At 42.4% G+C, this 24,547-nt stretch overlaps 2 protein-coding genes across 2 annotated transcripts; both read left to right on the forward strand.

Annotated features, from left to right (window-relative positions):
* The first annotated feature begins 2,171 nt into the window (after positions 1 to 2,171).
* Positions 2,172 to 8,860, forward strand: LOC119174233 (adult-specific rigid cuticular protein 15.7). Its single transcript, XM_037425062.2, has 3 exons — positions 2,172 to 2,309; positions 5,960 to 6,022; positions 8,450 to 8,860. The coding sequence occupies exons 1-3, from the start codon at positions 2,307 to 2,309 to the stop codon at positions 8,666 to 8,668; spliced, it is 285 nt and encodes a 94-aa protein (XP_037280959.2). The 5' UTR covers positions 2,172 to 2,306; the 3' UTR covers positions 8,669 to 8,860.
* A 1,620-nt stretch (positions 8,861 to 10,480) lies between these two features.
* On the forward strand, positions 10,481 to 23,345 carry LOC119174231 (adult-specific rigid cuticular protein 15.7). The gene is made up of 3 exons (XM_037425061.2): positions 10,481 to 10,627; positions 15,182 to 15,331; positions 18,118 to 23,345. The coding sequence occupies exons 1-3, from the start codon at positions 10,598 to 10,600 to the stop codon at positions 18,376 to 18,378; spliced, it is 441 nt and encodes a 146-aa protein (XP_037280958.2). The 5' UTR covers positions 10,481 to 10,597; the 3' UTR covers positions 18,379 to 23,345.
* Positions 23,346 to 24,547: the final 1,202 nt, after the last annotated feature.

A 24,547-nucleotide genomic window follows, 5' to 3' on the forward strand; every position in this document is an offset into this window, starting at 1 on the left:
ATGCACTAAAATCGCACAGGACATGGGCCTTTAGAATTTAGCCTCTTTTGAAATGCGACCGCTCTGACCGGAATCAAGCCGGCGACATTGGAGTAAGCAGCGGAGCACAGCGGCTACTGTCTCAGTGGTGTTAGTAATTTCATGTTGATGAATATGATCTTGTCCCCGAGTGTCTTAGAGGTTGCCGCCATTATCTTAACCACTGTGATTATTACAATCAGCAAAACAATTTTCGTTGGGAAGATAATATTAGGACACTGTAAGCCCAGTCCAGAAATAATTAAACTACTCTCACCTTCATGTCCACTAAATGGAGGTACCTTATGTTCGCAAACTTCCTAACCCAAAAGTCTACAATGCGTTGCCTTTTCGGTATAATAGTTGAATGACTTTTCTATAGAGGAACAGTGCAGCGTTTGAAACATGCTTCACGACATATCCTAATCACAATTGCTCGCTATTGCGTAAATACTACGCGTTGCACGACACAAGTATCCCATAAGTAAGTAGAGTTTCCTTCAGTTTGGTCAAACTGGAAAGTATGCCCAACATATTTCTGTGCGCTCGGCCTCAGATTTCATGACCGTCTTCAAGTTATTTTTGTTACAGTGTCTGTAGAAGTTTCTGAGTATTAGTGCCTCTTAGTAGAATACATGCCATCAGCATTATGCCCCAAAAGGCCCGTGCAGTGCTTCGAAGTCCGAAGGATGCGATGCCCAGTATAGAAGATGATACATCCCCAATTCGCCACCTCCAGCATGCACTGGCCAAGCGTATGCGAAAACTCTTCTGGGCGCACCATGACGTATCATATGCATATAATAGTATCGCAGGTTTTTCTTGGCTGCTCAGCGTTTACCTTTCGTCGAAAACAGTGGATAAAACCGAGGCATTCGACGCGGGTTTGTAAGACGACCCTCTTTACAAGTCATAAACGACGCTGTTGCTTTTCATTCAGCATTGCCACGTGCTACAAAAAGAGCAAAAGTACATCAAAACACAAATAGAATGCACGTATGAATAATTTTTAAAAAGCGTGGCTTCTTCGACTTCACCTCATTTAGCCGTTTTTGGCCTCTTTCGCCTTATTTAGCCGTTTTTGGCTGGCTACGGTTTGCTTGCTCCACCCACCACGGCAGCTGCATAGCCTTGCAAGCTTTGACAACTTGTCAGAAAAGACTCGTAGAGCTTGCTTAACTAGTTAGTTTAACTTAGTAAACCTGCCCTCGAGAGTACACGTATTCCTTTTTTTGCCAACAGACATGAAATATCAACCGATAACTACGTCACCATTCATTTCTTTACTCTTGGCATGATGGAGCAGGATCTTCTCTTTCATCACCTGCTATAGATCGATAGATCAGGTATACCTTCCCAGGCTCGCTCCACACAAGAAGCGTCGAACAGGTGTGCTATTATATACGACGCGTGCCAACTGACCCACGCTTCAACCCTCCAAGGCGCTCCGCCTCCAAGGGCGCCTTCGCGGAGTTAAGGGTTCCCCATCGGTCATGCAAATAGAGAAAACGTGCTGCCCAACATCCATCCTGCAATCAGCGACCGGAGATTTCTGTAAACGGCCGAGGCAGCCGGCACCGACTCGAGCTGGTGCGAGATGATGGTTAGTTCCTCCTTGACCCCGAAGGGTGGCGGCTTGATGTTCGTGCACACGACCCGAGGAGATGGCTAGCGATCATAGCAGGTCATGCCTAATTGGCCAGCGCTCTTTCTCTCCTCACAACCTGAGTCGGCGCCTCGAGCGCCGCTGAAGGTGAAGGACGATCGCTGGATGAGGCAAGAAGCGGGGGTGTACATGCCGAGTGATGTGTGCTTCCCTCACTTTCGTTTTTATGATGTTCGCAACCGTCAAAGTGAAAGAAAACATCGCTTTTATTATTTCCGTTTTGCTCGTGCAGAGGCCACCGGGGAAAGCGCGGAGGCGTTAGCGCCGATTGTGTATATGCCTTTGTGAGTGTGTCGTAATTACGCGAGTATGTCGCTGCGTTTGCGCGTCGTCCGGCCATGCCAGCGCTTGCTGCCAACGCTAGAACCTTTGCAGAAGCGTAGAGAAACGTCAGGATGACGCATGTCCACAAAATGGACATAAAAAATAGATAGGTAAGAAAATGAAATGCAAAGCATACAAATGGAAAGGGTGGCAGGTAGACGTAAGATATTCGTATATAAAGGAAGAGCGCGTGCGAGTACCTCCGTGAGTTTGACTTGACGGAGTCTGTGGCGCCCTTGTCTTCTGTGTTTACAAACGGAGTCGTGCTTCTGGCTTGCAGCTACACCGGAATTCAAACATGGTGAGCACTTTGCTTGTGTTCGTGCTGCCATCTGGCATGAGCGAACTCAGAGTTTTTCTCTTATCAGAAAGAATAGAAATGAAAGTTGGAATGCGTACCTAATCCTAAACTTTAGTGAACAAAGCATAGCGGTTACGCTCTTGGAGAAAAAGAAAAAATGTGGGCATAATAACATGTGCCTTACAATGCGAGCTTAGCAACTCCGTCGAGATTTGATGAAACCTAATTGCGTTTGACAAACGTCGTGGACGGCATCAGAAGCAACTCTGAAAACGGAGCCATAAGCTTTGAATGAAGAGGTGTGAACAAGTGCTTTATGAATTCCGTACCTAATATAGTGCATTGCACCGTGCATACGAATCCACTTCTCGTATGGAGCAGTGATACGCAGCGGCCCAAACGTTAAACACTTTGTTTATGTCAGAAAAAAACAACAAAAAAAAACAGGCTAGCTCAGTGATCCGTATTGTTCTTGGCAATTGCAAAGCATTATTTAGTCTTTTACAGTTGCTGTTAGCGTTGCATGTTATTCACTCTGACGCTGTTAACGACAACATTTGCTGCATATCTGTATTCACTCGAATGATATTATTTTCAAATGAATGGTTATCACTGTGGGGTGCTTCGCACCCCATTTGAGTCTGCCTCCAATACCACAACAGCTTGAATGTAAACGTCAACACACCTGTGATTTTTTGTTATTTCTTGCTTTGAGGGTTACGTATACGTAGGCATATTTGAGGAGGCAGGAACGTACAGCGGAGGGGGAAATAGATATATCTCATCGAAAACATTTTAGGATTCGTGCCATTGTGGTATACCTGGACTACTAATTTGCTTTAGGGAGAGAAGAAAACACAAGAGATGTCAACAATGTACATGCAAATGGTACTTCACTTTCAAGTTAGACTGGCCGCTGCTGTAATCCCATGCAGCTCTAATGAAGCTCAGTCGTAGCCGCATCGGGACCAATGGCAAAGAAGGTTTACGCTCCTGCCGACAACTATGCATACATTCGGAATTACCATCTGGCTGCATGGGTGTGCCTTCAGAGGCCGTTTTATGCTAAGATTTTTCGTTTCACGCCAATTTGAGCAAGGGAGGGGGGAAGTGCTTTCTGTAATGCGCGTAAAGGCTATGTCACAGGCCATGAGGTTTGAACAAACTGAAAAAAAGTATGTATTATGAGGCTTCTTGTTAGATACGGAAATCAATTCACTACGCTAAGACAGCACATAGAATAGAGGCTAGGTTATAGGGAGCTGAATACAACTTTATGTCCTATTTTCTCTATTTCTTGCCCTGTTTTAGCACTGTTTTGAATTTCAATCTGGATGAGCTTTCGTGAACGCTTCCGCTTTCTTGTGTTTCACGAACACACTCACTGGTTACGCTACTGGAATACGGGGTAGATGACGGCCATTATCAATGTCAAATCGGCATAGGACTGATTTTCATACTTACAGTCAATGCTTTTATGAAGTATTTTGGACACATAAACACTGAAAAGGTGACTTCAAACCTGAAATTTATTTTTGAACGTTAGCTTCATTTTGAGCCTATGTCATGACGGCCATCCCAAAAATGCCATTCATGCAAACAAGCTATAGTCTCATTTTATGTGCAAATATGGGGACAAGATATTTTTGGAGGTTATCAGGCGTGATGGCAAAATGCAACCTGGTGATGGGCCGAGTGCAGGCACATCTCCCTATTCCTGGTCATGGCGTTCTCTGCATGAATGATAAAGATAGGTGAAGAGTAGTAAGCCAAGCCGTACGAAATCTTAAAAGGAGGAAGAGGCGATTGATAGAAACCATCGCTCCAACTGTATCTGTACAGTCGCATATTACAACGTGTATGGTTCTTAGAAATCTTCATTGTCACTGCAGGGTAGCATACAAGTTCTTTTAGACTAATAAAACCCATACATTTCTTGCCTTTTCTTTTTTTCTTGTCCGTCCCTCCTTTCCTTCATGTTTCTGGCACTCTAGAACAAGAGCAGTTGTGTGAAATTTGAAGCAAAGCGGTTGAAAGACACATCTACGTGTGGCATCATTGAGGCAGTTTACTTCACTTGGGAACGCAGGGCACACTCTCTTACGTCTGTGATAGGTCAACGTCTCTTGAGGTGCAAATTGCGACATCTCAAACTGTGCGAAGAGTTTTCAGATAGTAACATGGGATGTTTGGTTCATGTCCCATCGTTAGTGTGGTGCCTGAGAAGCCGTACAGTTATTAACAAAGAGAAAGTTAGCTATCACCTTAGAACTTGGTGTAAACACTTCTTCATAAAAGATGACACGATGAATCAATTTACATATGATCATAGGAGGTAAAGAAAAAAAAGGAGAGGCAGGCAGCTTAACCAGCTAGGCATCGCTGATCAGAAGAGCAGTGACGCAGCTCCTCAGCGACTCTAACTGTGGATAAACTTCGCTTCCGGTGCTGCTGTTGGGTAATTATACGAAGACCTAAATTGAAGCATTACTTTCTCCATCGAACGCAAGAACACGAGTTCGGGTGTCTGTGGAACCTTTTTACGGCGTTTCCTAGGGCACGGTAGACCAGCGATTTCCCTTGATACACACCTGTGCCAGCCTACTCCACGACAACGCTCAATATTGCCTACAAATGCGCTGCAGTACTTATTTATGGGCTGCGATATAACACACAATAAAAGTTAACATGGCTAGAACCAGCAAAGCACTGGATTAACTGGCGAAAAATAAAACACGTCTTTGTTTTGAAGTGGGCGTGGACGCGCTCATGACGATGATTATGAGAAAGCCATAAAATAAGAAAACTTCCGGTGATACACAGGTAAAATACAACTTTTCTATAGCAACCGAGAAATAACTGTCAGCCCAACAAGAACATTCGTTGCACAAAAGCAAACAAACAAAAAACGAAACTGGCCAATGCCGAGGACTGTGAGAATAAACTTCATACGAAGCAGCGAATGAGCCGTAGCCTATATCAGATTTTGTGTCATGAATAAAGCATTAAGAGCCAGAGTGACTTACTTATGCAAACTCTGTATCTGTGCGTATATGGTGTGTTTACCATGCAGGCGCACCGAGTAGTAAGTACCTTGGGGGGTGGTGGGTCATGGTCTGACCTAACGTCGGCACTGATGTCCAGCAGATACATCAGTTTTCTCACCACGAAGTGCGGGCTAAGGTGCGATTATACGCACATACATCACAAGCAGCGGTCATAGGCGTAGGTGTGCGCAGGGTTAATTAGGGAGAAGGGTGCAAAGTTTTAGTGCAACGCAGCCCTGTACCTTCCCACGCTGGTAGACCTCAAAAGAAAACCTGCTTCACAATTGATGAAAAAAAAATTAAGCGTGGGTGTGCTTCTCAGAACAGCTTGCTTTTGATTCCTGGCTTTCCGGGAGTAAAGTTTATAGAAAGAAAGAACATCAGGCAGTTTTGGCAGGTATTCTCATAAAAAAATTGTGTTCCAACAATCCTGCTGCTTTGACGGGAGAGATGAGATTGACAAAAGTATGAGGCGAACCTTTACCACAAGTATTACTTGAGGTTAATTTATGCCACTTAAGTACTGTATGGTGTACAAGATTTTGAAGTATTCAAGCACTTTATAGAAATATTTATCAGTGTATATATTTTCATGCATTGCAGGCAAAGCTGGCAATTCTACTAGGTGTCGTTGTCATCGCTGTGACAATGGTGCAAGCACAACAGGTAAGTAATTTTTGTGCTCAACGAACTTGAGAGAACAATAATAATGTTCTGATAAAATGCCGGTGCTAGGTTAAACGAATTTGTAGCGAACAATTTGACTTGCTCTGTAGGAGAGATTTTGCATTCAACTGCGCTACCTTGTTCTGATCCCTTGAGCGTCCGCGTTATTTAATGTGCAGAGGGTAGCTAAAGAATGTGTTTACTGGACACAGGTGATTACCTCGAACGCACATGTTCGGAGAGTCATCAATATATATTGTTATAAATCCATCGTTCAAATATAAAAGACTGTCGCGTCTACGTCACGAAAGTATAACAAAGAAACTTAAAATACTACGTGACACAAGTTTGTAAGAGAACAGCAGTAAATGCAAAACATACACGTATTTAATGATAACTTTACACTAAGGCACCACACGTACGTACTTAGTATGCATATTTTTCAATATGCGTGTTATTCAATGTTTATTCAGTATGTTCTTCGAGAGCTCTATTTAGAAGGTGTGACTTGATACGCTTTGCTTCCTAAGTAACATCTCATCCCAAACCTTCGACTCATGTTATGCAACGACAGGGGTACTTGAGAAAAAATAGATGATGATGATGATCATGTTAACAATGATGATGATGGTGATACTGATGGTGTTGAAGGGTGAGATGGAAATTGAACTCCTTGCCCACTGCAAACAGAATGACACTAGAGTGAACGCTACTGAAGCTGTAAGCTCCGTTACTCGGTGCAGCAGGGCAGCCGTTCACAAAAGGTTTTCACTGACAGAAAACACGACAAAATAGGGAGCATTTGTCTATTCACAGGGTTGAACTTTTTATAGGTGTGATCAGTAACACAACATTACATTTAACAGCAGGATGTGATCGGATTCAAATACCCATTAAAGTATTAGATGAGTTTGATCCAAGTCACAGTGGTCACATTTTGATGAAGGTGAAAGAGCAGAGACCCGTCAACTGTAAGACCAGGTGGTTGAAGTTTGTGGAGCCCTCCACTTGGGCGTCTCTCGTATTCACATCATTGTTTTAGGACGTATAGCCCGAAGAAGTATCATGAAGTATTAGCTGGTTTCGTACATACGTCACTGAGGAACACATGAGGAAAATGTGATTGAAACAAATGTTTTGCTCATTTTTTTCTCTCGTTTGCTACCCGAGTCCTCACGTGGATGGTAGTCGATCGGACCATGCAAAGTTAGCCTTTTTCTCACGTCTTTCCCACGACCTACCGCCCATCAGTTTGCCATTACGGCAACATAGTGATCTTTCTCTACAAAACCGACGCTCACTATTGGCTCACTGCCAGTTCATCCTAGCGTGACAGCGATTTATATGGCTCCACTTGCACAGAGAATACACACACACACAGACACACACACACACACATATATATATATATATATATATATATATATATATATATATATATATATATATATATATATATATATATATATATATATATATATATATATATATATATATATATATATATATATATATATATATATATAATTGTGAGATCTAACATACAATAATGCCAAGGAATGTATAGGGGAAGTTCTTAGAACCAATGTAATGTAAAAAAGAAGAAAGAAAAGTGGGTGAATAAATAACTTGCCGTGACTATTAGTCAGCTGCCCTCTCGTAATATGTTCACGTGCAACGTGGCGCCACACAGGCTCATAAAAATGTGTTTCACACTCACCGCTATAGCTACAGATGGCGCTGACTGACAATCCTACGTTTAAATTCACATATAAACCGAATAAAGTGACTGGGGGGATAGCCGCCGTGATAGCTCAGTGGTTAGAGCATCGAACGCGTTATTCAAAGGTCGTAGGTTCGTTTACTGCTCACGGCAAGTTATTCTTTTGCCCACTTTTATTTCTTCTTATTTACATTATATTGGTTCAAATAACTTGCCTTATACATTCCTTGGCATTATTGTCTGTTAGATCTCATAATTATTGCGTCAAAACACGAAAAACAAGCCCTTAGGTATACACTTCTTTCCCATATATATATATATATATATATATATATATATATATATATATATATATATATATATATATATGCTAACCACTCCTTCTTGTAATGCCTTCGAGCTGTAGAAGCGTATGTAATAAATAATACATAAATAATATGCAACTCTCGCTAAGCATTGCCAGTAACACAAGGCTGGACGCATATTGCAGCTTACAGAAAAAGGCTACAATAATTTATATTTAAATGAAAAGAGTTTAGCGCAACATTATGGCATTGGACGAAGTGGTGCCTTTGCGATTTTAAACTTAGCTCCACGGCCTTTTCCTAATATTATTGTAATTGACCAGCTGCTTTTCTTCATTGCGCACATTGCGACGTTTCCTTCGATTTGTTATCTAAACGCATGACACGCCTACGTTGCAGCCGCAGGGTGAGGCGTACCAGTTCCGGTACGACGTACCGAACCCAGAAGGAGGCAATCACTTCCACGAGGAGTCAAGCGACGCGGGAGGCGCCCGGCGTGGCTCGTACGGGGTCACCAACAATGAGGGACAGTTCGTCAACGTCGAATACGTCGCCGATGAGAACGGCTATCGTCCGGTCATCAAAAGCAACGTGCCTGGCGTGTCGAGGGAGGGTTAAGCGCACATTTAGTGGACGGAGTACGAGAGGAAGCATCGCAGAGCGGGGACTTATGGCAGTGGCATCAGTGCTTTCATCGAAGTGCCTTCATTTCTCACTCCTTGGAACTATGGCAGTGGTTTTCAGCTAGCGCAGCGCAGCTATATAAAAGCAACTTTCAAATATACATAAAAAAAACGTTTTTTTACCTGATGTTTCGTCCGTATGTCTGTTTTTTGGAGCTGGTGCTGTTAGGATGAAAAGTTACTACTGTGCATAGATGAAAAGAAACGAAGGTGGGTAGTCCACGTTTGAACCTCCCACTTTCCCTTATTCCCAAAGCATGAAACAACGATCACGAGCTCAAAAAGTAAAGCCGTTAGAAGGGTATAGTGATCATTTGCCCAACTACAAGCTGTAGAAGGCAACCTTGTATCTATGCTTTCTCACCGAGAAAATGTAAATAGCATCTACAGGTTCAATACTGTGTTCAGAGGGATGCTGTTAACACCATCGACGCATTGAACCACCGCAAAACTTCGAGGTGACGTTATCAGCTGGCGTGTAAGCCAGCACTGGTGGTTTTGCAATTATGATTGTGACATTAAGGCGTACGACATTGCGGTATTACAGCAATGGTATTGCGGCGAGCTTCATTCACTGGTGAGATGGTGGCTTCTTGCGGAGTGCACCGGTGCCTAGACTCCTGGAAGCCAGGAAGTATGCAATGCGAAGAGATTGTTAATAAAAGTCAATTACCACGTGCCTTACCTATGAAAAAAAAAACACTTTTACCAGTGGTTACATCTCTTCACGTCGTTGTACAATATTTAAGCTTATCGATCAACCCGTCTTGCATTAAGGCAAATACACCCTTGCCAGAAAAAGGGCTGAAAATGGATGAGCTGTCATTCATTCCTGTTTTGGGTGTAAATGTGACGCTAGTTCTTTAGAAGTCACTAATCAAATTTTGATGCAATGTGAAATTCGCGTGTGTAGTCGTAGCTTCTGAGTGGTACAACAAATTAATGCAAGGTAATTTCGCTACCCTGTGCCCACACTCAGGTACACGGGCTGACTTCTTGAAAAGCGCGCAGCAGTTAAACCTGTTTCGAAGATTTTTCAAGGCCTAGGTAAACTCATTTTCTTATCTATTTGACTAAGAAAAAACACTGTTTTCTTCACCACTTTTTATTTCAAACATGACGCAGGCTTTTCATTCAGCAAAATCGTATTGAGGATGTTCAGCAAGAGACTTCAGGTAACACTTGAAAACGCATTGTTGGGACTCACTCAGTTTTTTTTCTTTCTACAACACAATGCTGCGTCTATATGTGCGAAGGAAAGCGCAACCCAATTAACACGCCTCGCAATGGAGAATGAACAATCTAATTGCCAGCTGTACGGTTATGTCGGACGGAAAGCAAAGAAACTGTGAAAGGCTAATCAACGGCGCACGTAACAACTTATGGTTGCTGCACAACGCGCTTTGGAACGCATTCCGGGCCACCACTAGCTCACGGAACAGGAACAACGGCGAGGCGATAAAAGTTTTTGTTGCGCTCTGTAGGGTTACGCATTATCTAGCAGGGAAGTGGCATACCGCGATACGGTGCACGAGCACGGACGCCGCCTGTACGCCTCGTTCGTGAATGTAATCGTCCACGCATGAGGTAAGGCGTCGAGAAAGACAGCGAATCATCATGTGCGGCAGGTAAGCACGTTGTACCGGTGGCGGACCGTGAGCCACTGTGGTTTGCAAGGCCCTGCTTTCCCTCCTTCGACTCGATGCTTGACCACGGTGGGCCCTTAAAAAGAGCCGAAACGGTCGTGGTTGCCTCAGTTCTAACACGTGGGCACGTGAGAGCCTTTTGTGGTCCCATAATCGTACAGCAACTCCTGCCTTCGGATTTATCATTGAAAAGACACCGGTCTTCGACACTCTACGCCATGTCCAAGTATGGCTACTTCCCTATACTGGTAGGTGTGAACGTTTACGATACTGTCTAGTAATGATTCGGTGTCGTTAGGAGGAATACAGATGGGCAGGGAAATGCGACGGCCACTACAATAACGAAACTTTGGTGCTAAAATCATAACTGTTTCGCCTATTCGCACCCCACATGCATGTATGCGAATACTAGTTTGTCATCGCGACAGTTTCACCATAATGCCAAATAACAGAGAGTATACTTATACAACCATGGTACGATGACATCTAACACCACATGAGATCTTTGCACAGGCAAAATGCGATGAATATACCTGCTCTGATATGTTTAAAGAACTCGGTGAACTAATTGATGAAAGGCGGATGGTTTGGTAAGACTAAATTGGAGCAACATTTTAATTTGAAGGCAAAAATAGTTCTAGCATCAATGGAATACGTTCTGGTATAAATAAATGTTAACGCTTAGTGCATTAGTGCATCATCAAACTGATGAAGGTCATGACAGAGCTGCGGAGAAACAGCCACCAATACGAAGCTGAGTAAACAATACGTGTCGTTTTACTTATTTTACCGTTACGATGAGGGTCGACAGGTGGCTGTACCTTCGGTCTGAGCTGCACGCTCTAAACTCCCTTTTTACGAATCAAGGTGAACTTGAGCAGAGGTGTCGATACATACTCGTTGCTGTTTCATCGCTATACGTTCGTTCGTTGCGTCAAGTAACAAAGATGGAAAGATGAGACGACACGGGCACACAAAAATTCTTTTCTTTCGTCTAACCTGCTTCCTTTTGGTACTTGGCGTAACAATCAAACGTTGCGGTAAACTAGAAGCTTGTTGAGTATTCAAAGCTTGTTTTCTTGTATAAAAGCTAAAAGCAGGGCGTGTTGACACGAGTCATCTCTAACGAGAAAAACAAAAACAAAAACAGCGTTAAAAAGGCACACGCGAGAAGTTAACGGCGAACGCAAGCGTTCTATATTCGTAGCTTTTCTACTCATACTAAGACTTTCCGCGTTTTTTTTTTTTTTTGCTAGAGTTGTTAATTCGTGGTGTCTACGCCAATCGATGGATATCAAGAAGTTTAGGGCGCTGTTTACAAGGTTTCTTGCTTGAGCTCATGGCATCTGCATTACGCCAGCCCACATCAGGTTATCTAATGCACGACGCTCGGCGAGGGAGTGCCATGACCAAGAAACATCTTAGCCGTGCCGGCACGTCTCGTTTAAAGTCTAACATCACGTGGCTAATGGTGCGGATAATCTTTCAGCGACGCTCCCCATGGAATTCGTTATGTTCCACAAAATTGTGCAAGCTTTTCAAAGACGATAATAAAGACGATAGTCTTTCTTGGGGACCTTCGACGCAAAAATATTGGTCTGTCTGTCTGTCTGTCTGTCTGTCTGTCTGTCTGTCTGTCTGTCTGTCTGTCTGTCTGTCTGTCTGTCTGTCTGTCTGTCTGTCCGTCTGTCTGTCTGTCTGTACATTTATCTGTTTGTCCACTCTTACCAGCATCGGGTACTTCAAATGACCGACCCCATCCACAGTGACCACCAATGTTGCTCAATGTTGAGCGTTCATGCCTGTGCAATTGTCAATTAAAAAGCAATTATTGCGCATGTTTGGGGTACCATAACAACACGCATATATTCTGCATATGCATTTCTTACTAGAAAACGCATACATAAGTAATTTTAAGGACCGTAGCGCTTATCACGCTGCGCTTATAATGCAACGCTTGCACGGAACGGGGGTGTTTCCAACGCTTTGCTAAGACGAGGTGGTCGTGGCACCTACCCGTCGCCTCGCGTTCTACAGCTTATCACCTCTGAGACGGGCGCGCACCGCCACGCGCTTTGTTTTCCAAAAGAAACTGGCAGATAGCGCTCATGTCTCACGTATGACGTGACTTGATGCGCTCGTTCGCCTCCGCTGCATGCTCGAGACATTCTAACGCAGCGCCTCCGGAATACCATTCACCGATTTTCTTGCGCAAATCATCAAATAAATGTTTTGTTCACTCTCTCCACACGCAAGACTATCGTGTTTCGACAACAATTGCAGATTACATCCAGATACGGGGCCAATTTTTCTGCCTGTGTAGCTCATAAAGGTCTTTGCGCGGCCAACGAGAATTTTTTCTGCCTTTAGATTTGAAGGCACAAAAACGTAGTCATTTAGAGAACCGCGTGTACCAAATTAACGATTGCGGTTTTGGCACATAAATCCCCAGAATTTAACCATTATATGCTATGCTACTTGATGAAAGGCTGGAGCCACTCCGTATTTATGTCTTTTATTTTTTTGGCTGTATTATGAACAGTCGATAAGTGAGCTCCCTGTCAGCATTGCTTCTTTTTACTACACTGTACTAAGAAAGTCCAACAGCCACTAGTGGTCAAGTAAGGTGACTGTAATCAAAGTGGATGGCATGTAGGTTTTCGTAGAGTAACGTAAATAGCTATGTCCAGTACGTGTATATGGGGGCATTAAAGCTTGAACAAAACCTCGTGTCGTCCAGAGCAGACCTACAAAGCGGGGATCACATTACACGAAACAGGAATTACTAATGATGCGCAATTATCATACCTGTAGCTTGTAATGCATCTGAGATTTATCGTCAGCCAGGATGTCAAAGGCTCTTTTTTTTCGGATATACAAGTTGCACTTTGGTTATTGCGTTAAGATTTTTGAAACTTCTGATAGGGCCCATTTATAGGGCAGCAAAATACAAGTAGTATCAATGCAGAACCAAACAGACTTTGCACTCATGCAAAGAAGCAACGCACGGTTGCGTACACGTTAGAATAATTACCCGAATGTGATGAAGGAAGCATTCTTTCCATATAGTTGTTTCGAAATGCAACAGCACGTAACCACACTTATTAATGATTTCCTCTAATCTATTAGTTATACGACGTACCATTAGGATTGGTGCTAAAATCATTGAATAAGTCATTTCAAGTGAAAAACATTTTTCAGCATTGCTCAATGAAAACCTATGTGTCCTGCGGACCTAAATTTAGGGAAACAGCTGAATAAAATTTTCAAGGTTTAAAATCCTCTTCTTCAAGCAAAATAAACCATGACGCATTATGTAGTTTTTGCTCACCTCTTTCTTCACGAAGGTACCAAAAGCTTTCTGGGAAATGGAATGACACACAAAATTATATCTGCTCTGAAAGTTATGCAAACCATTCTGTGCCCGCCTTAAACTCCAATTGTATGATGTATTTTGGCTAATCCGACATTTCTGTTAACAGTACAGATGCACTAATATTGCAGAAGCTACAAACATCAACTATTTTACAGCTTGCAAACGCTCCATGGCCTAAAGCAAGACGGCTAATATTAGTTGACTCAAGTCTGATGTTTTAACTGTCTCTGTAACAAATTTTGTCAACTTGTCAAGCGAGAACAAATATTTTACCATTAGGTATACACAGAAAGGTACGTACACTAACACGCTTAATTGGAGCAGTAATTAAAATAATTATCACGCACTTGGTAAACTTTCATTTGAAGACTTTGTTTTATTACTTCGCTAAGTAGGCGCTACTTGACATCACATAATGAAGGCTGGAATGCATCACAAATTGCAGAACATAACAAATGGGGAAAACACAAGTGAATGTGTCATACATAAACTGTACTTGAAACTTAAGTTTACATAATACACAAGAAAACAGCTCTAAAATATTCTCCTATCAGAAGAGAAAAAGTGTGTTCAGTACGTTATATTATCTGCTGGTCTTATGTTTGCCCATACAACATACTGCCAGCTGAATGTTAGACCTTCTACAAAAGGTCAAACACCGAGTCAGTTGTATACAGCTGGCTTGATTAGCTGTGTTTTGTGGCCATGGAAATTTCTGTGACCATGGTCACGGAAATTGATTACTTCTTATACGTTTCATTTTCAAAAGTGCCTTGGAATACGCCGGTTTTTAGCAATGGGGCACGTTTGTTAAACAAAACACTGTGAAAAAGATACAAAACTTGCAGCAGTGAACCTGTTCATAGACAAAAATCAGGGAAAGGGCCAACGCACGGTTTATAGCTGTATTACTGGACAGCAGGGGCTGTCCAGTAATACCTTCATGGTTACGACGCGGAGACAGTGACATAGTGCTGTGGGCAGACTATAGTTTAGTTAACAACCAGGAGCTGTTTATTAGGTAGTGGCGGTGAGCCAAGCAAATGCAGCAGACTTAACATGAACGATACATTAGTTTGAGAATCGGAAATGACTAAATTCCTAGAGGAAATATTGAAAGAACTCAGGGATGATAGCCAAACAGCTAAGGCTAAAAAGAATATAATATGAAAATAGAATGGATAATATATGAGAAGGGACGTGCGTTACGCGTGCATGAATAAGCTGTGCATGTGTGGCCACAATGGTACTCGCAATCTTCTTGTGAAATCGATACTCGTGATTAGAGTGATATGTGTGTGTGTGCTTCGATACGGTATTACACGTACTGCACAGCAGTTGTCACGCAAAGTTCACCGACACAACCAACGAGTAATACACAAGCTCCGCGAACAATTTTCTTGATGTGTGTGCTTTGGACCCACAGTGTGTGATCGCAACCACTGTTCTGCTCGTGCGAGTGGACTGTGGTTATCTCAGCGGTGGAGGCTATGGCGGTGGTGGCTACGGCGGTGGAGGCTACGGCGGTGGAGGCTACGGCGGTGGTGGTGGCTATGGCGGTGGAGGATACGGAAAGGTAATGGATCGTCGCCATCCTATTAATTACGTTTGATGATAGATGGGTATATCTGACATAAATTTCCCGTTAAATCAATATTGCCTCATATGCGTACATATTAATTTATACCGTCACTATTCTTTTTTAGTCGCCATAGACGCTCGGCCTGTGGATAACTTTGCCAAGTACCACATCTGAATGACGGCAGCTATTCCATCTTCCTTTTTTGTTTGCTTTAGAAGGCTCTTTGAGGATTGGTGGTTCGATTGATCCGACTTTACACCTAAACTCCCACATAACATGCCTTTGAACAAAGCAAGTTTACAGCTGTAGAATGTACTTCACACTTACGAGTAAACACTTAGTGATGGATCTGTTCAGTGCCAGTACTCATGAGAAGGTGTCATCATTATTCCTGATAGAATCTTTCCAATGTTAAAGGGCCCATATGGTCAATCGCGCAGGGATCGACGCCGACAGGCTGCGTACATTGAAAGTCAATCAACTTAATGTGAATACCACTAATAAAAATTTTTAAACTCGGTTCACATTAATGCAATTTTGCTAAAGTCTTCATCTAACAAAGAAATTTGTATTTCCCGGCAGGTGCCCATGAGGTACAGTATTGTCATCGACACGAATTAAGAAAACTAACTTTGGTCTAAACCTAATTTGACAGTTTATTTTGAAATAAACGAGCAAAAATCTCATAGTTTCTTTGTCATTTTCACCCAAAAGCATTTTTATTAGCACGTGTGCTTTATAATGCTATCTAGCTAAAATGCATATACTTCGTAGTCAGGACTCTAGTTTTATTTTATAGGGGCTGCATGCTGAGCCCGTGCACAGTTGTGGTGGTGATTATGATATCTCTGCAGACAAGCTTTGGCCAGAAATTGCTCCAGATGAGCATTTAATGAATTACAGGGGTCTGTCACGAGGCGTTCAACAGCCCAGTGTCTCGTAGTAATACCATCAAATAACATTACGCGCTCAACCTCATTGCTGCGGGCCCTTCAGGAAAAACGACGTCTTCAAACTACCAATAATTATACGAAAGCTCCTTCCCTGTCAAGCTCTGGGTGAAACCAAATGAAATGTTGAAATTCGCCCATGTGATAGCGAAAAGAAAGCACAGAGCGAGAAAGGATGTTCTCGCGTCTTGATTGACAAAGCCGGGGTTTACGCTGATTGAGCTCACATGCACGCGACACAACAGTTTCACTTGTTATCGGGAAAGTGTACGGGGATCACACATGCTGCAGGGTATTAAGAGTTATGGTTGCCTTGAAGTGATGGCATATGGCATTCGTAGCTCAGGTAACTATTAGAAGCTCTTAATTTTGAGACACACGTTCAAGATTCGCATGCCAGATTATCAGCCGTTTCATTGTCTTCAATTCCAACCTGAGAAAGAATCCACTGAAACTTAGCATTGTTACTTATCTGACGTTGAATGAGTGCCAGTAATTGTGTTTTCACGTTTCTTGTTATAGGCTGCGATGCAGACTTCGTCACGCTGACTTTGATTCTATCAGCATTACTATACATACCACGCAGAGCAGGATCCCTATTGTTGAATAGTCGCGGTGATTGAACAATAGGCAGCGCTCTTTCGTATGAGATGAGGCTGGAGTGTTTTTTCGTCTTAGTATATCTTCCACATGAGCACCGCGGTAGCTATTTTCGTTGTTTCCCGGTTCTTGCGAAGGGCGGCCCTTATCGTCTCCTACCTAATTCCTCACTTGTCGGCCTCTTGGTATAATTACTGCTTTCTCTCTCCGTGGTGTCATATGTCAGCAGCCTATCGCAGCTTACCTTGAAAGTCTACCTGCTCAGCGTCTCCAGCACATGAGAGGTATGACTGCGTTACAGTTACAATATTCCTTAGGCCTAAAGGTCTCTTCCTCGACTTGATTGAGGAACTTCGCGATTTATTGAAACAATTTGAGTGCGATTATCAGATGATTATATCGACTACCAACTGAATTCGGAATCGCAGTAAGCTTAAACTTTTAGCAAACAGATTACGAACTTGGCCTAATCAGTCTCGAATGGTCTGATTTGTGGCAACTAGTGACCTTGTGAGCTGTTAAATTTCTAACACGTGAAATCGCGCTAGCAGAGGTAGTTCACGTTCACAGTCCATATTGTTGGCAACAGTGACCCGATGCTGTGCCAGGTCTGTTGGTGTTCAGAGCGAGCGTGAAATCTGTTAAGGCTCATCAGCTTCGAATTACTGGTGATACAAAAGCAAGCGGGGAACATGCATCATGAATAACTCTGTTTACGTGCCTTGCTAATAGAATAAATAGTAGAGAAGGAAAGTTAGGGAGGTCAACCAGTCCAGAAAACCGGTTTGCTACCCTACACGTGGGAAAGGGATAGAAGAATTTAAAGAAGAGATGAAAGAGAGGAAAGCGACATGAAGATAGTACATCACATAGAACGTTCACAGGCACCTTGTCAGTAAAAGCCCAATAATCTGGCGTGGAACGTGATATCACTCTCCAGCCGCTTGACGAGGTCCCTCTTTTTCGAAAGCCTCAGCAGTTCCTTGGTCACCTTCAGCTGAAATGTCATTTCTTGACGAAATGCTAGAACGGATTCAAGAGATATTTGTCTATTGTCAAGGTGCGCCATAGTGGATGCCGGTGATTGTCGCTGCAAATTGTCGACGAGACAGTCACACAGTATGTAGCGCAGTGTCTCCTCAGAATTACCGGCACCGCAGAGCCTTGCTAAGCTTTGCCATATTCATGTTACGTGGAAACTGACAGCTGCATTTGTTGATTTTGACGCAGTTATGGCAGCCTTATAAGTTTGGCTACCAAGTCCTGGACGGGTACAGCACCCAGCATCGAGAAGAGAAGAGCAACGGCCTGGGCGGCGTGAAAGGCAGCTACGGCTACACGGACGCCTGGGGTCATTTCCGGCAGGTGCACTACGTGGCCGACAAGTACGGATTCCGTGCTAAGGTGCTGACAAATGAGCCTGGCACGGCAAACCAGCAGCCTGCTGCCGTGCGAATGATTTCAAGTGGAGGAGGAGGCCATGGTTATTAGGAAACGCGCAACAAATGCTATTGTTGCTGAAAACACTTCCATATAATGACGAACGCGGGAACTCGGACTAAATGAAGCTTTTAACACATAGTTGAATGTTGAAGCTCGCTGTATATCACGGGACAATGAAAGCGGTTAGCTTTATAAGCATTAGTGTGAGTCAGGCTTTGATTGATGGTCACGATGTTAATTTTGTGCGCGTGTGAGCTAGTTTGAGTGAAGAAGTTTCCTCTGCTGAAACCTGACACTGCCTGACACCTACGTTTCTAATGTACCACTGCTATGGGCAGGTTTACACAGCAAGAGAGAGCGCATATTGATAATGTCGTTGGTGAAAGCTAGTCGGCTTCAGTTATAAGGCAACAATGAAGATCTTCACAATGGGCGAGCACTGTATTTGTGCTTCCTCACGTTGCCTGTCGGGCCTAACACGCTCAGATGTTGTCAGACAAGCGTGCTATGTCGGTCAGTGTTTAGTTGTCCTCAGTTTTGCTGCATTTAGGGTGGGAATATTCAATTTTAAATAGCACCCGTATTGCTCTTAATCACCCACAAAAGGTGTAATACAATTATCACCCCATTCAAGATTAACAGTTACCACAAACTCCACTTGTTCCTTGTACCCTGTCGTGAGGATGACCCGCATACCATCAAGGGTACAAGGTCCTATGAATGACCCGAAACTTGTGACACTCTGTCAGGATCGTTGGATGTGTACGCTCAACGAGACACCGACACGAGCAGCCCGGTGGACCATTTGGTTTCTTAAGCAAGAATCCACATGGTATGTACTTAGTTGCGAAGTAAGCACAAGTCGTTACGAAATGTGAGCGCCGACAAAGGGTTATCGGGATGAAGCTATTGAGCACAATGCAACTCGAAGTATAGGCGCCACGTGTACGCAATTGTAGTTGATAATGTAGCCTATTTAATAACAATGCACATTGTTACTGTAAAAATTGTATTTATTACGACGCAACTTTTGTTTCGCACCATAGTGAATATATGCATGCGTCTGGAGTACAAGAAAAATCTGTTTTCCATAGGTTATCATAGCCACTTGTTCTTTTCTGAAACCATTAGAAACACTGTGTGGTATTGAGTTCTGCTGTTTTTTGTTCGCAAACAGTGAACAGAACCGGTGGTTTCTGTCGGTACTCTATCTTTAATCAGCGAGGAAAGTAAGTCATGTTTTGAGATCTCTGACGCAGATTCTGAGAGGAAGAAAAGCCCACGTGAAATAGCGTGCCTGAAAGGAGATCTGTGTAAGTTTGACTCTCGGTGCAATTTTTCGCTGGACAATTTTTTTGCCATTTATGCTAAATGAACATAGTAAGTAGGATTTCCGAGATCAAGAAAACGACGATCGACTGATTTAAACAGGAGGAACATTTGAGAAACACACGAACGCTAAGGGAGACTAAAGAAAAGAAAACAAGAAGTATATACTGGGAAGTGTCAGCAACCGAGCAAAATGTAACTAGAGTGGCTATGTAGCTGAAAAAAAGGACAATGAATTGGCACATTTGAGGAGCTTTTTTTTAAGTGTGTCAAATGTAAAACAGAAACTAGCTCCAATAAGGCTGTACTGGCACATACATATTCGAAATTTTCATCTGAAACAGTAATACTATTTTATTTTGAAATAATTTATTATTACTGCTCTGGAGGAAAGATGGGAGTAAGTATATATCAATAGAGCTTTGTTTGAACTAGTTTTCGTTCTGAATTTGACCCATTTCGAAAAAAAGCTTTTGATTTGTAACCATCGACGTTATAATTTCCCTATTCGTCTCCGTCTTTTAAAAGTTGTGGGCACGTAGGTGGCATCCGAAAAGGGACTCTGAAAGTTAGCACGCTGAAAATACTACAGCGTTGACGTAACGAATGGCAAAATCTACTTTAAATTTGTGAAGGAAAACTTGCCTGCTGGTTGCACAGTTCCCAAAGTAAAAATAATAAAATGAGGCATTCCCAAAGTTTTCTATACCAATGACAGATGAGTGTCTAGTATAGTGGTGTCCAGGCCTGTAGAATAGGTACCATAGAATGAAGTGGAAAATATAAATTAGAAAACACGGGTAACGCGCGTTGCCCACATCCCAGTTGTAAGGTGTTCAACTTCTACAAACTGGTGCGAGAAGCTTAACGACGGCGCGTTTCGGCAACATTACCCTGCAACACAGAACCATCTCTCCGTTTGAAACGGGTTCTCGAACACTCTGTGTAAAGTATACTTCAATTGCGTTGTTCTTGTCTTTTGCACTGAGCCACGCAAAATATCTATTCGACAATTCCGGAATGAAGGTTCATGGCTTTACGAATGTCACCCCTCATGCACGCAAGCTGCTCACATACACAATGAACAGCTGACGTATGTCAGCATTGTGCGTGCACGTGGGGTGAGATTTCTCGAAAAAAGAAACAAGCACGGACAGATGCACACGTTTGGTTGTTCTTGTATTTCATGGCATCACAATGCTCTATCGCAGGTCAAGGAAGTCAGAGTCACAATCACAAAGGAAGAGTTAACCCAACAATTGTTGGCGCACAATATGGGAATCCTTCAGTGCCTTTCATTTCTTTATTTTAATGATGCTGTTTGCTTATGTTAGCACACGATGACTCCGATATAACCAGCAGAGGAGCGCTGGCTTTCCCTTACCCCCTGAACATTACCCGTGGTCTAAATAGCGCAGTGCAGTATCGCCGCATTCTCAATAGCCAGCACAAGCCAAAGCCATTGTCGCTTGGCGCAAAGTGTCCTTGCATCGCGTATCGTGTCTTGCGTGCATTCGCTTTGTCCCTGGACCCAGGGTCAAGCCTTAGTACAATAGGCTCGTTACGTATTGTTTTCGCCATCAACACGGTCTTTATTCACCTTACCGCAGCAGGGCTTGTGAAATGGTAGCCAGGACAGCGAAGTTTGAGCTGCATGGTCATTATTGGTGGCGTGATCACGACCCTCGCTTCGCTAATCTTGTTTAGAAAAAAAAAGTGTGGCTGGTGCGAATCTACACAACGTCTTGTATCCCGTCAGCATACATTTAGGCGTGAAAAGGAAACTGAGTGGCAGCTCATTATCTGCTGCTGCTACTTGTAACCGCTCTGTGGCAAGGTTGATAAGCGCTGAGAAGTATCAAGGAGATGTGATTGAGCCTGAATCAAACCAGCTTCTCAATTTCGCGATAACATCGAAACCACTGCACGCGGCTGCAGTTCACAGATTTTGCTCAGGTAGTTTAAAAAATCGTGCGGAATTCAGAAGTGTTGTGTCACGGTTGTACAGGCTGAGCCCTTCAGAAAGCCCAATTATAGTTTTTCGTGGAAGGCTTACGACACGCAAACGCTGCACTGTGTCAATAAGGAATAGAAGAAGTTGTTGCTGTCATTTTACGCATAATATTGTCCCATTATAACGCGATCTGCAATGCCAGCAATGCTGATGAATTGTTGGAAATTATCAAGTCACTCTTCGGTAGTTACTGACAGACAAACTTCAAAATTGCTAGACAGAGTGGCGATGCATTCATTTATCTTCATGTCAATACAAAATATTTACAAACAGATGAAGGTTTTGCAACTGTTTTCGAATAGGGCGCACTTGAAATGGTACCGACGGCATATCTGAGAATTTTAATGTGTAATGTACATAGTGCTGAAAGTTATTGCTCCCTTACCAAACATTTTTGCAATAAGAGTGACTAATTTCTGCTTTTGGTAACTGCGATTATAATTTGTATTTACCGCTTGCAAATATTCATGTGTTCGTTAGCTCGCGTTGTTTACCTGTGATTTTTGTTGCTAAAATATCTTGCTTCCTTTTTAACCTATCTTAGTTTAAGTTAGCTTATGTGCGTGTTATCCTAAGCTTCGCTCGATATATTGTCTCTAACTTGTTTTGTTCGCTAGCAAGAAAACTAACTGACATTTGTAGTTATGAAGAAACCACACTAATCAATAATGTGTGATTATAGCTTGTAAAAAGTAATATGCTTCACCTATTACCAGTTGCTTTTTTATTCTGGTTTGTTGTTTATGCATGCATATGAGCTTCACACGTGTAGGAGGCTCACTTGGCGTGGTGCTTTATGTACAAAAGCAAGTACATTGCTATCGCATTTATGCCTCGGTTACTGGGTCATGTACTACACTTTGCACTATGATTGTCAACAGTGCGTCTTGTTCAACTTTAACCATCTGTCAAATTTTAAGGGGCACCTTATTAACAACTTTAGTCATCTACTTCTCTGTTTCCGAGATTAATATGTGTATGCTATTCAAATGCTTATGCTTAATATGCGTAGGCGTAATATGTATAGATATTGTACATGCGTCACAAGTTTTGTTTGATAGTAAGTCTATTGAGGAATGTGTACCGTTTGCTCTTGCTTATAATCTTAAGGGGCACCATGTTAAGAACTTTAGTCCTCTACTTCTCGGTTTTTGAGCTTAATATGTATATGCAACTCACATGCTTATGCTTAATATGTATGTGCGTATTATATATACGTATTGTACAGTAGTCACCAATTTTGTTTGATAGTATGTTTTTTTAGGACGGTGTACGGATCTGTCGTTTGCTCTTGCTTATTTGCCATACTTAGAGTGTATTCAGAGTTTTTTTCTTGATGAGCCTAAAATATGCCTGTTCAGATGCTGTTTGTCTTGTTGTTGTGGTTGTTACTGTTGTTGTTGCTGCTGCTGTCTAAATATATTGTTTAAAAATTGTACACGCGTACAGATAAACTCAATGATTGCTCCTCTGTAGCAACTTAATTGTGTCGATTCCTTGACAATGTGAAATACATATAAATTACGAGAACAGCAGAAGAAAAAAAGAGTAACATTTAAAGGCCCATTTTTTCTAAATTAGTGAAAAATTACAGACAACACTACCAAGGAAAGCAGAGGGAATGTTATTAGAAGTATATGTATACCTGAAGAAAGAAAAGTGGACGAAAGAAGCTTGCCGTGAGCAGGGACCCAACCAGTTTTCGAATGACGCGTCCGATGCTCTACCAACAGAGCTATGGCGGCTATCTTACCGTCCACTTTACGGGTTATAAATGTGCATTTAAACGGGTTAGGTCTCTGTCGAAGCGAAGTTATGTTTTAGTTCACTTTTCTTTCTTAAGATTTAGATTATTTTTAATATTAACATTGCCACAATCTTTCCTTGGTAGTGTTGTCTGTCAGTTTTCATTAATATAGAAAAGCAAACGAGGTCTTAAAATGTTTTCCACCTATATATAAGGTGAACGAAAATGACATGCCAGGGCAGGGACACAACCAGGAACCTTCGATATATATATATATATATATATATATATATATATATATATATATATATATATATATATATATATATATATATATATATATATATATATATATATATATATATATATATATATATATATATATATATATACGCTCAAGAAAGAGACAACAAAACTTTCAAGGAAGCGTCTTTACTTAACGTTTTCAGCTGGTAGACCAGCCTTCGTCAGAGTAATGTGACAAGAATTCATACATGACATTTCGGCTATAGAGTGTGGCCTTCATCAGCATCCTGATGACGGCCAGACTCCAGACCAAAACTTCAAAATAAACCACGTTGTGACCACTCATGGAGGATCTACTTGACTATATATATATATATATATATATATATATATCTGTTTTATTTTACTACCCAATCAATTGTGCCCTGCATGACATGCCCAACAGTGCACAGCCGGGAGGCCCCCACTGCACGCGTAATCCAGAAGCGGGCAAGGAATTCGCATTGCGCCCACTTACCAGCCTCTGCCCCAATACGCGGAATCCCTCTTTCTACGACGAAATGTTGACGGGACCCCGAGTAGTTAAAGGCTTAAAACTTCCTAAAATGCCCGCTTACCAGCCTCTGCCCCGATGCGCGGTACCCCTCATTCTACGACGAAATGTTGACAGAGCTCCAAGTAGTTAAAGGCTTAGAACTTCCTAAAAAAGCTCTTTTTTGCCCCACACCGAACCGTGAGTGCCAGGAGGCACCGTCTGGTCGGGAAGAATGCGTTATTGAAAGGAAGCATACACAGACCACTGACTTCAGAAAGGTGAAGGGGAGAAAGGGGAGAGAGATGAAGGGGGAAGTGGAAGGAAGAGTGGAAGGGGGCGCCCCTGG

Source organism: Rhipicephalus microplus, chromosome 5 (genome assembly GCF_043290135.1).
Source record: "Rhipicephalus microplus isolate Deutch F79 chromosome 5, USDA_Rmic, whole genome shotgun sequence".
Classification (NCBI taxonomy): Eukaryota; Metazoa; Arthropoda; class Arachnida; order Ixodida; family Ixodidae; genus Rhipicephalus; species Rhipicephalus microplus.

What these genes read in the sequence shown, in the direction of transcription:
- LOC119174233 (XM_037425062.2), top strand. An exon ending in CAATGGTGCAAGCACAACAG is followed by an intron (nt 6,023 to 8,449) that starts GTAAGTAATTTT and finishes CCTACGTTGCAG; the next exon opens with CCGCAGGGTGAGGCGTACCA.
- LOC119174231 (XM_037425061.2), top strand. Translation starts at nt 10,598, where the DNA reads ATGTCCAAGTATGGCTACTTCCCTATACTG. An exon ending in ATGGCTACTTCCCTATACTG is followed by an intron (nt 10,628 to 15,181) that starts GTAGGTGTGAAC and finishes TTGGACCCACAG; the next exon opens with TGTGTGATCGCAACCACTGT. An exon ending in GCGGTGGAGGATACGGAAAG is followed by an intron (nt 15,332 to 18,117) that starts GTAATGGATCGT and finishes ATTTTGACGCAG; the next exon opens with TTATGGCAGCCTTATAAGTT.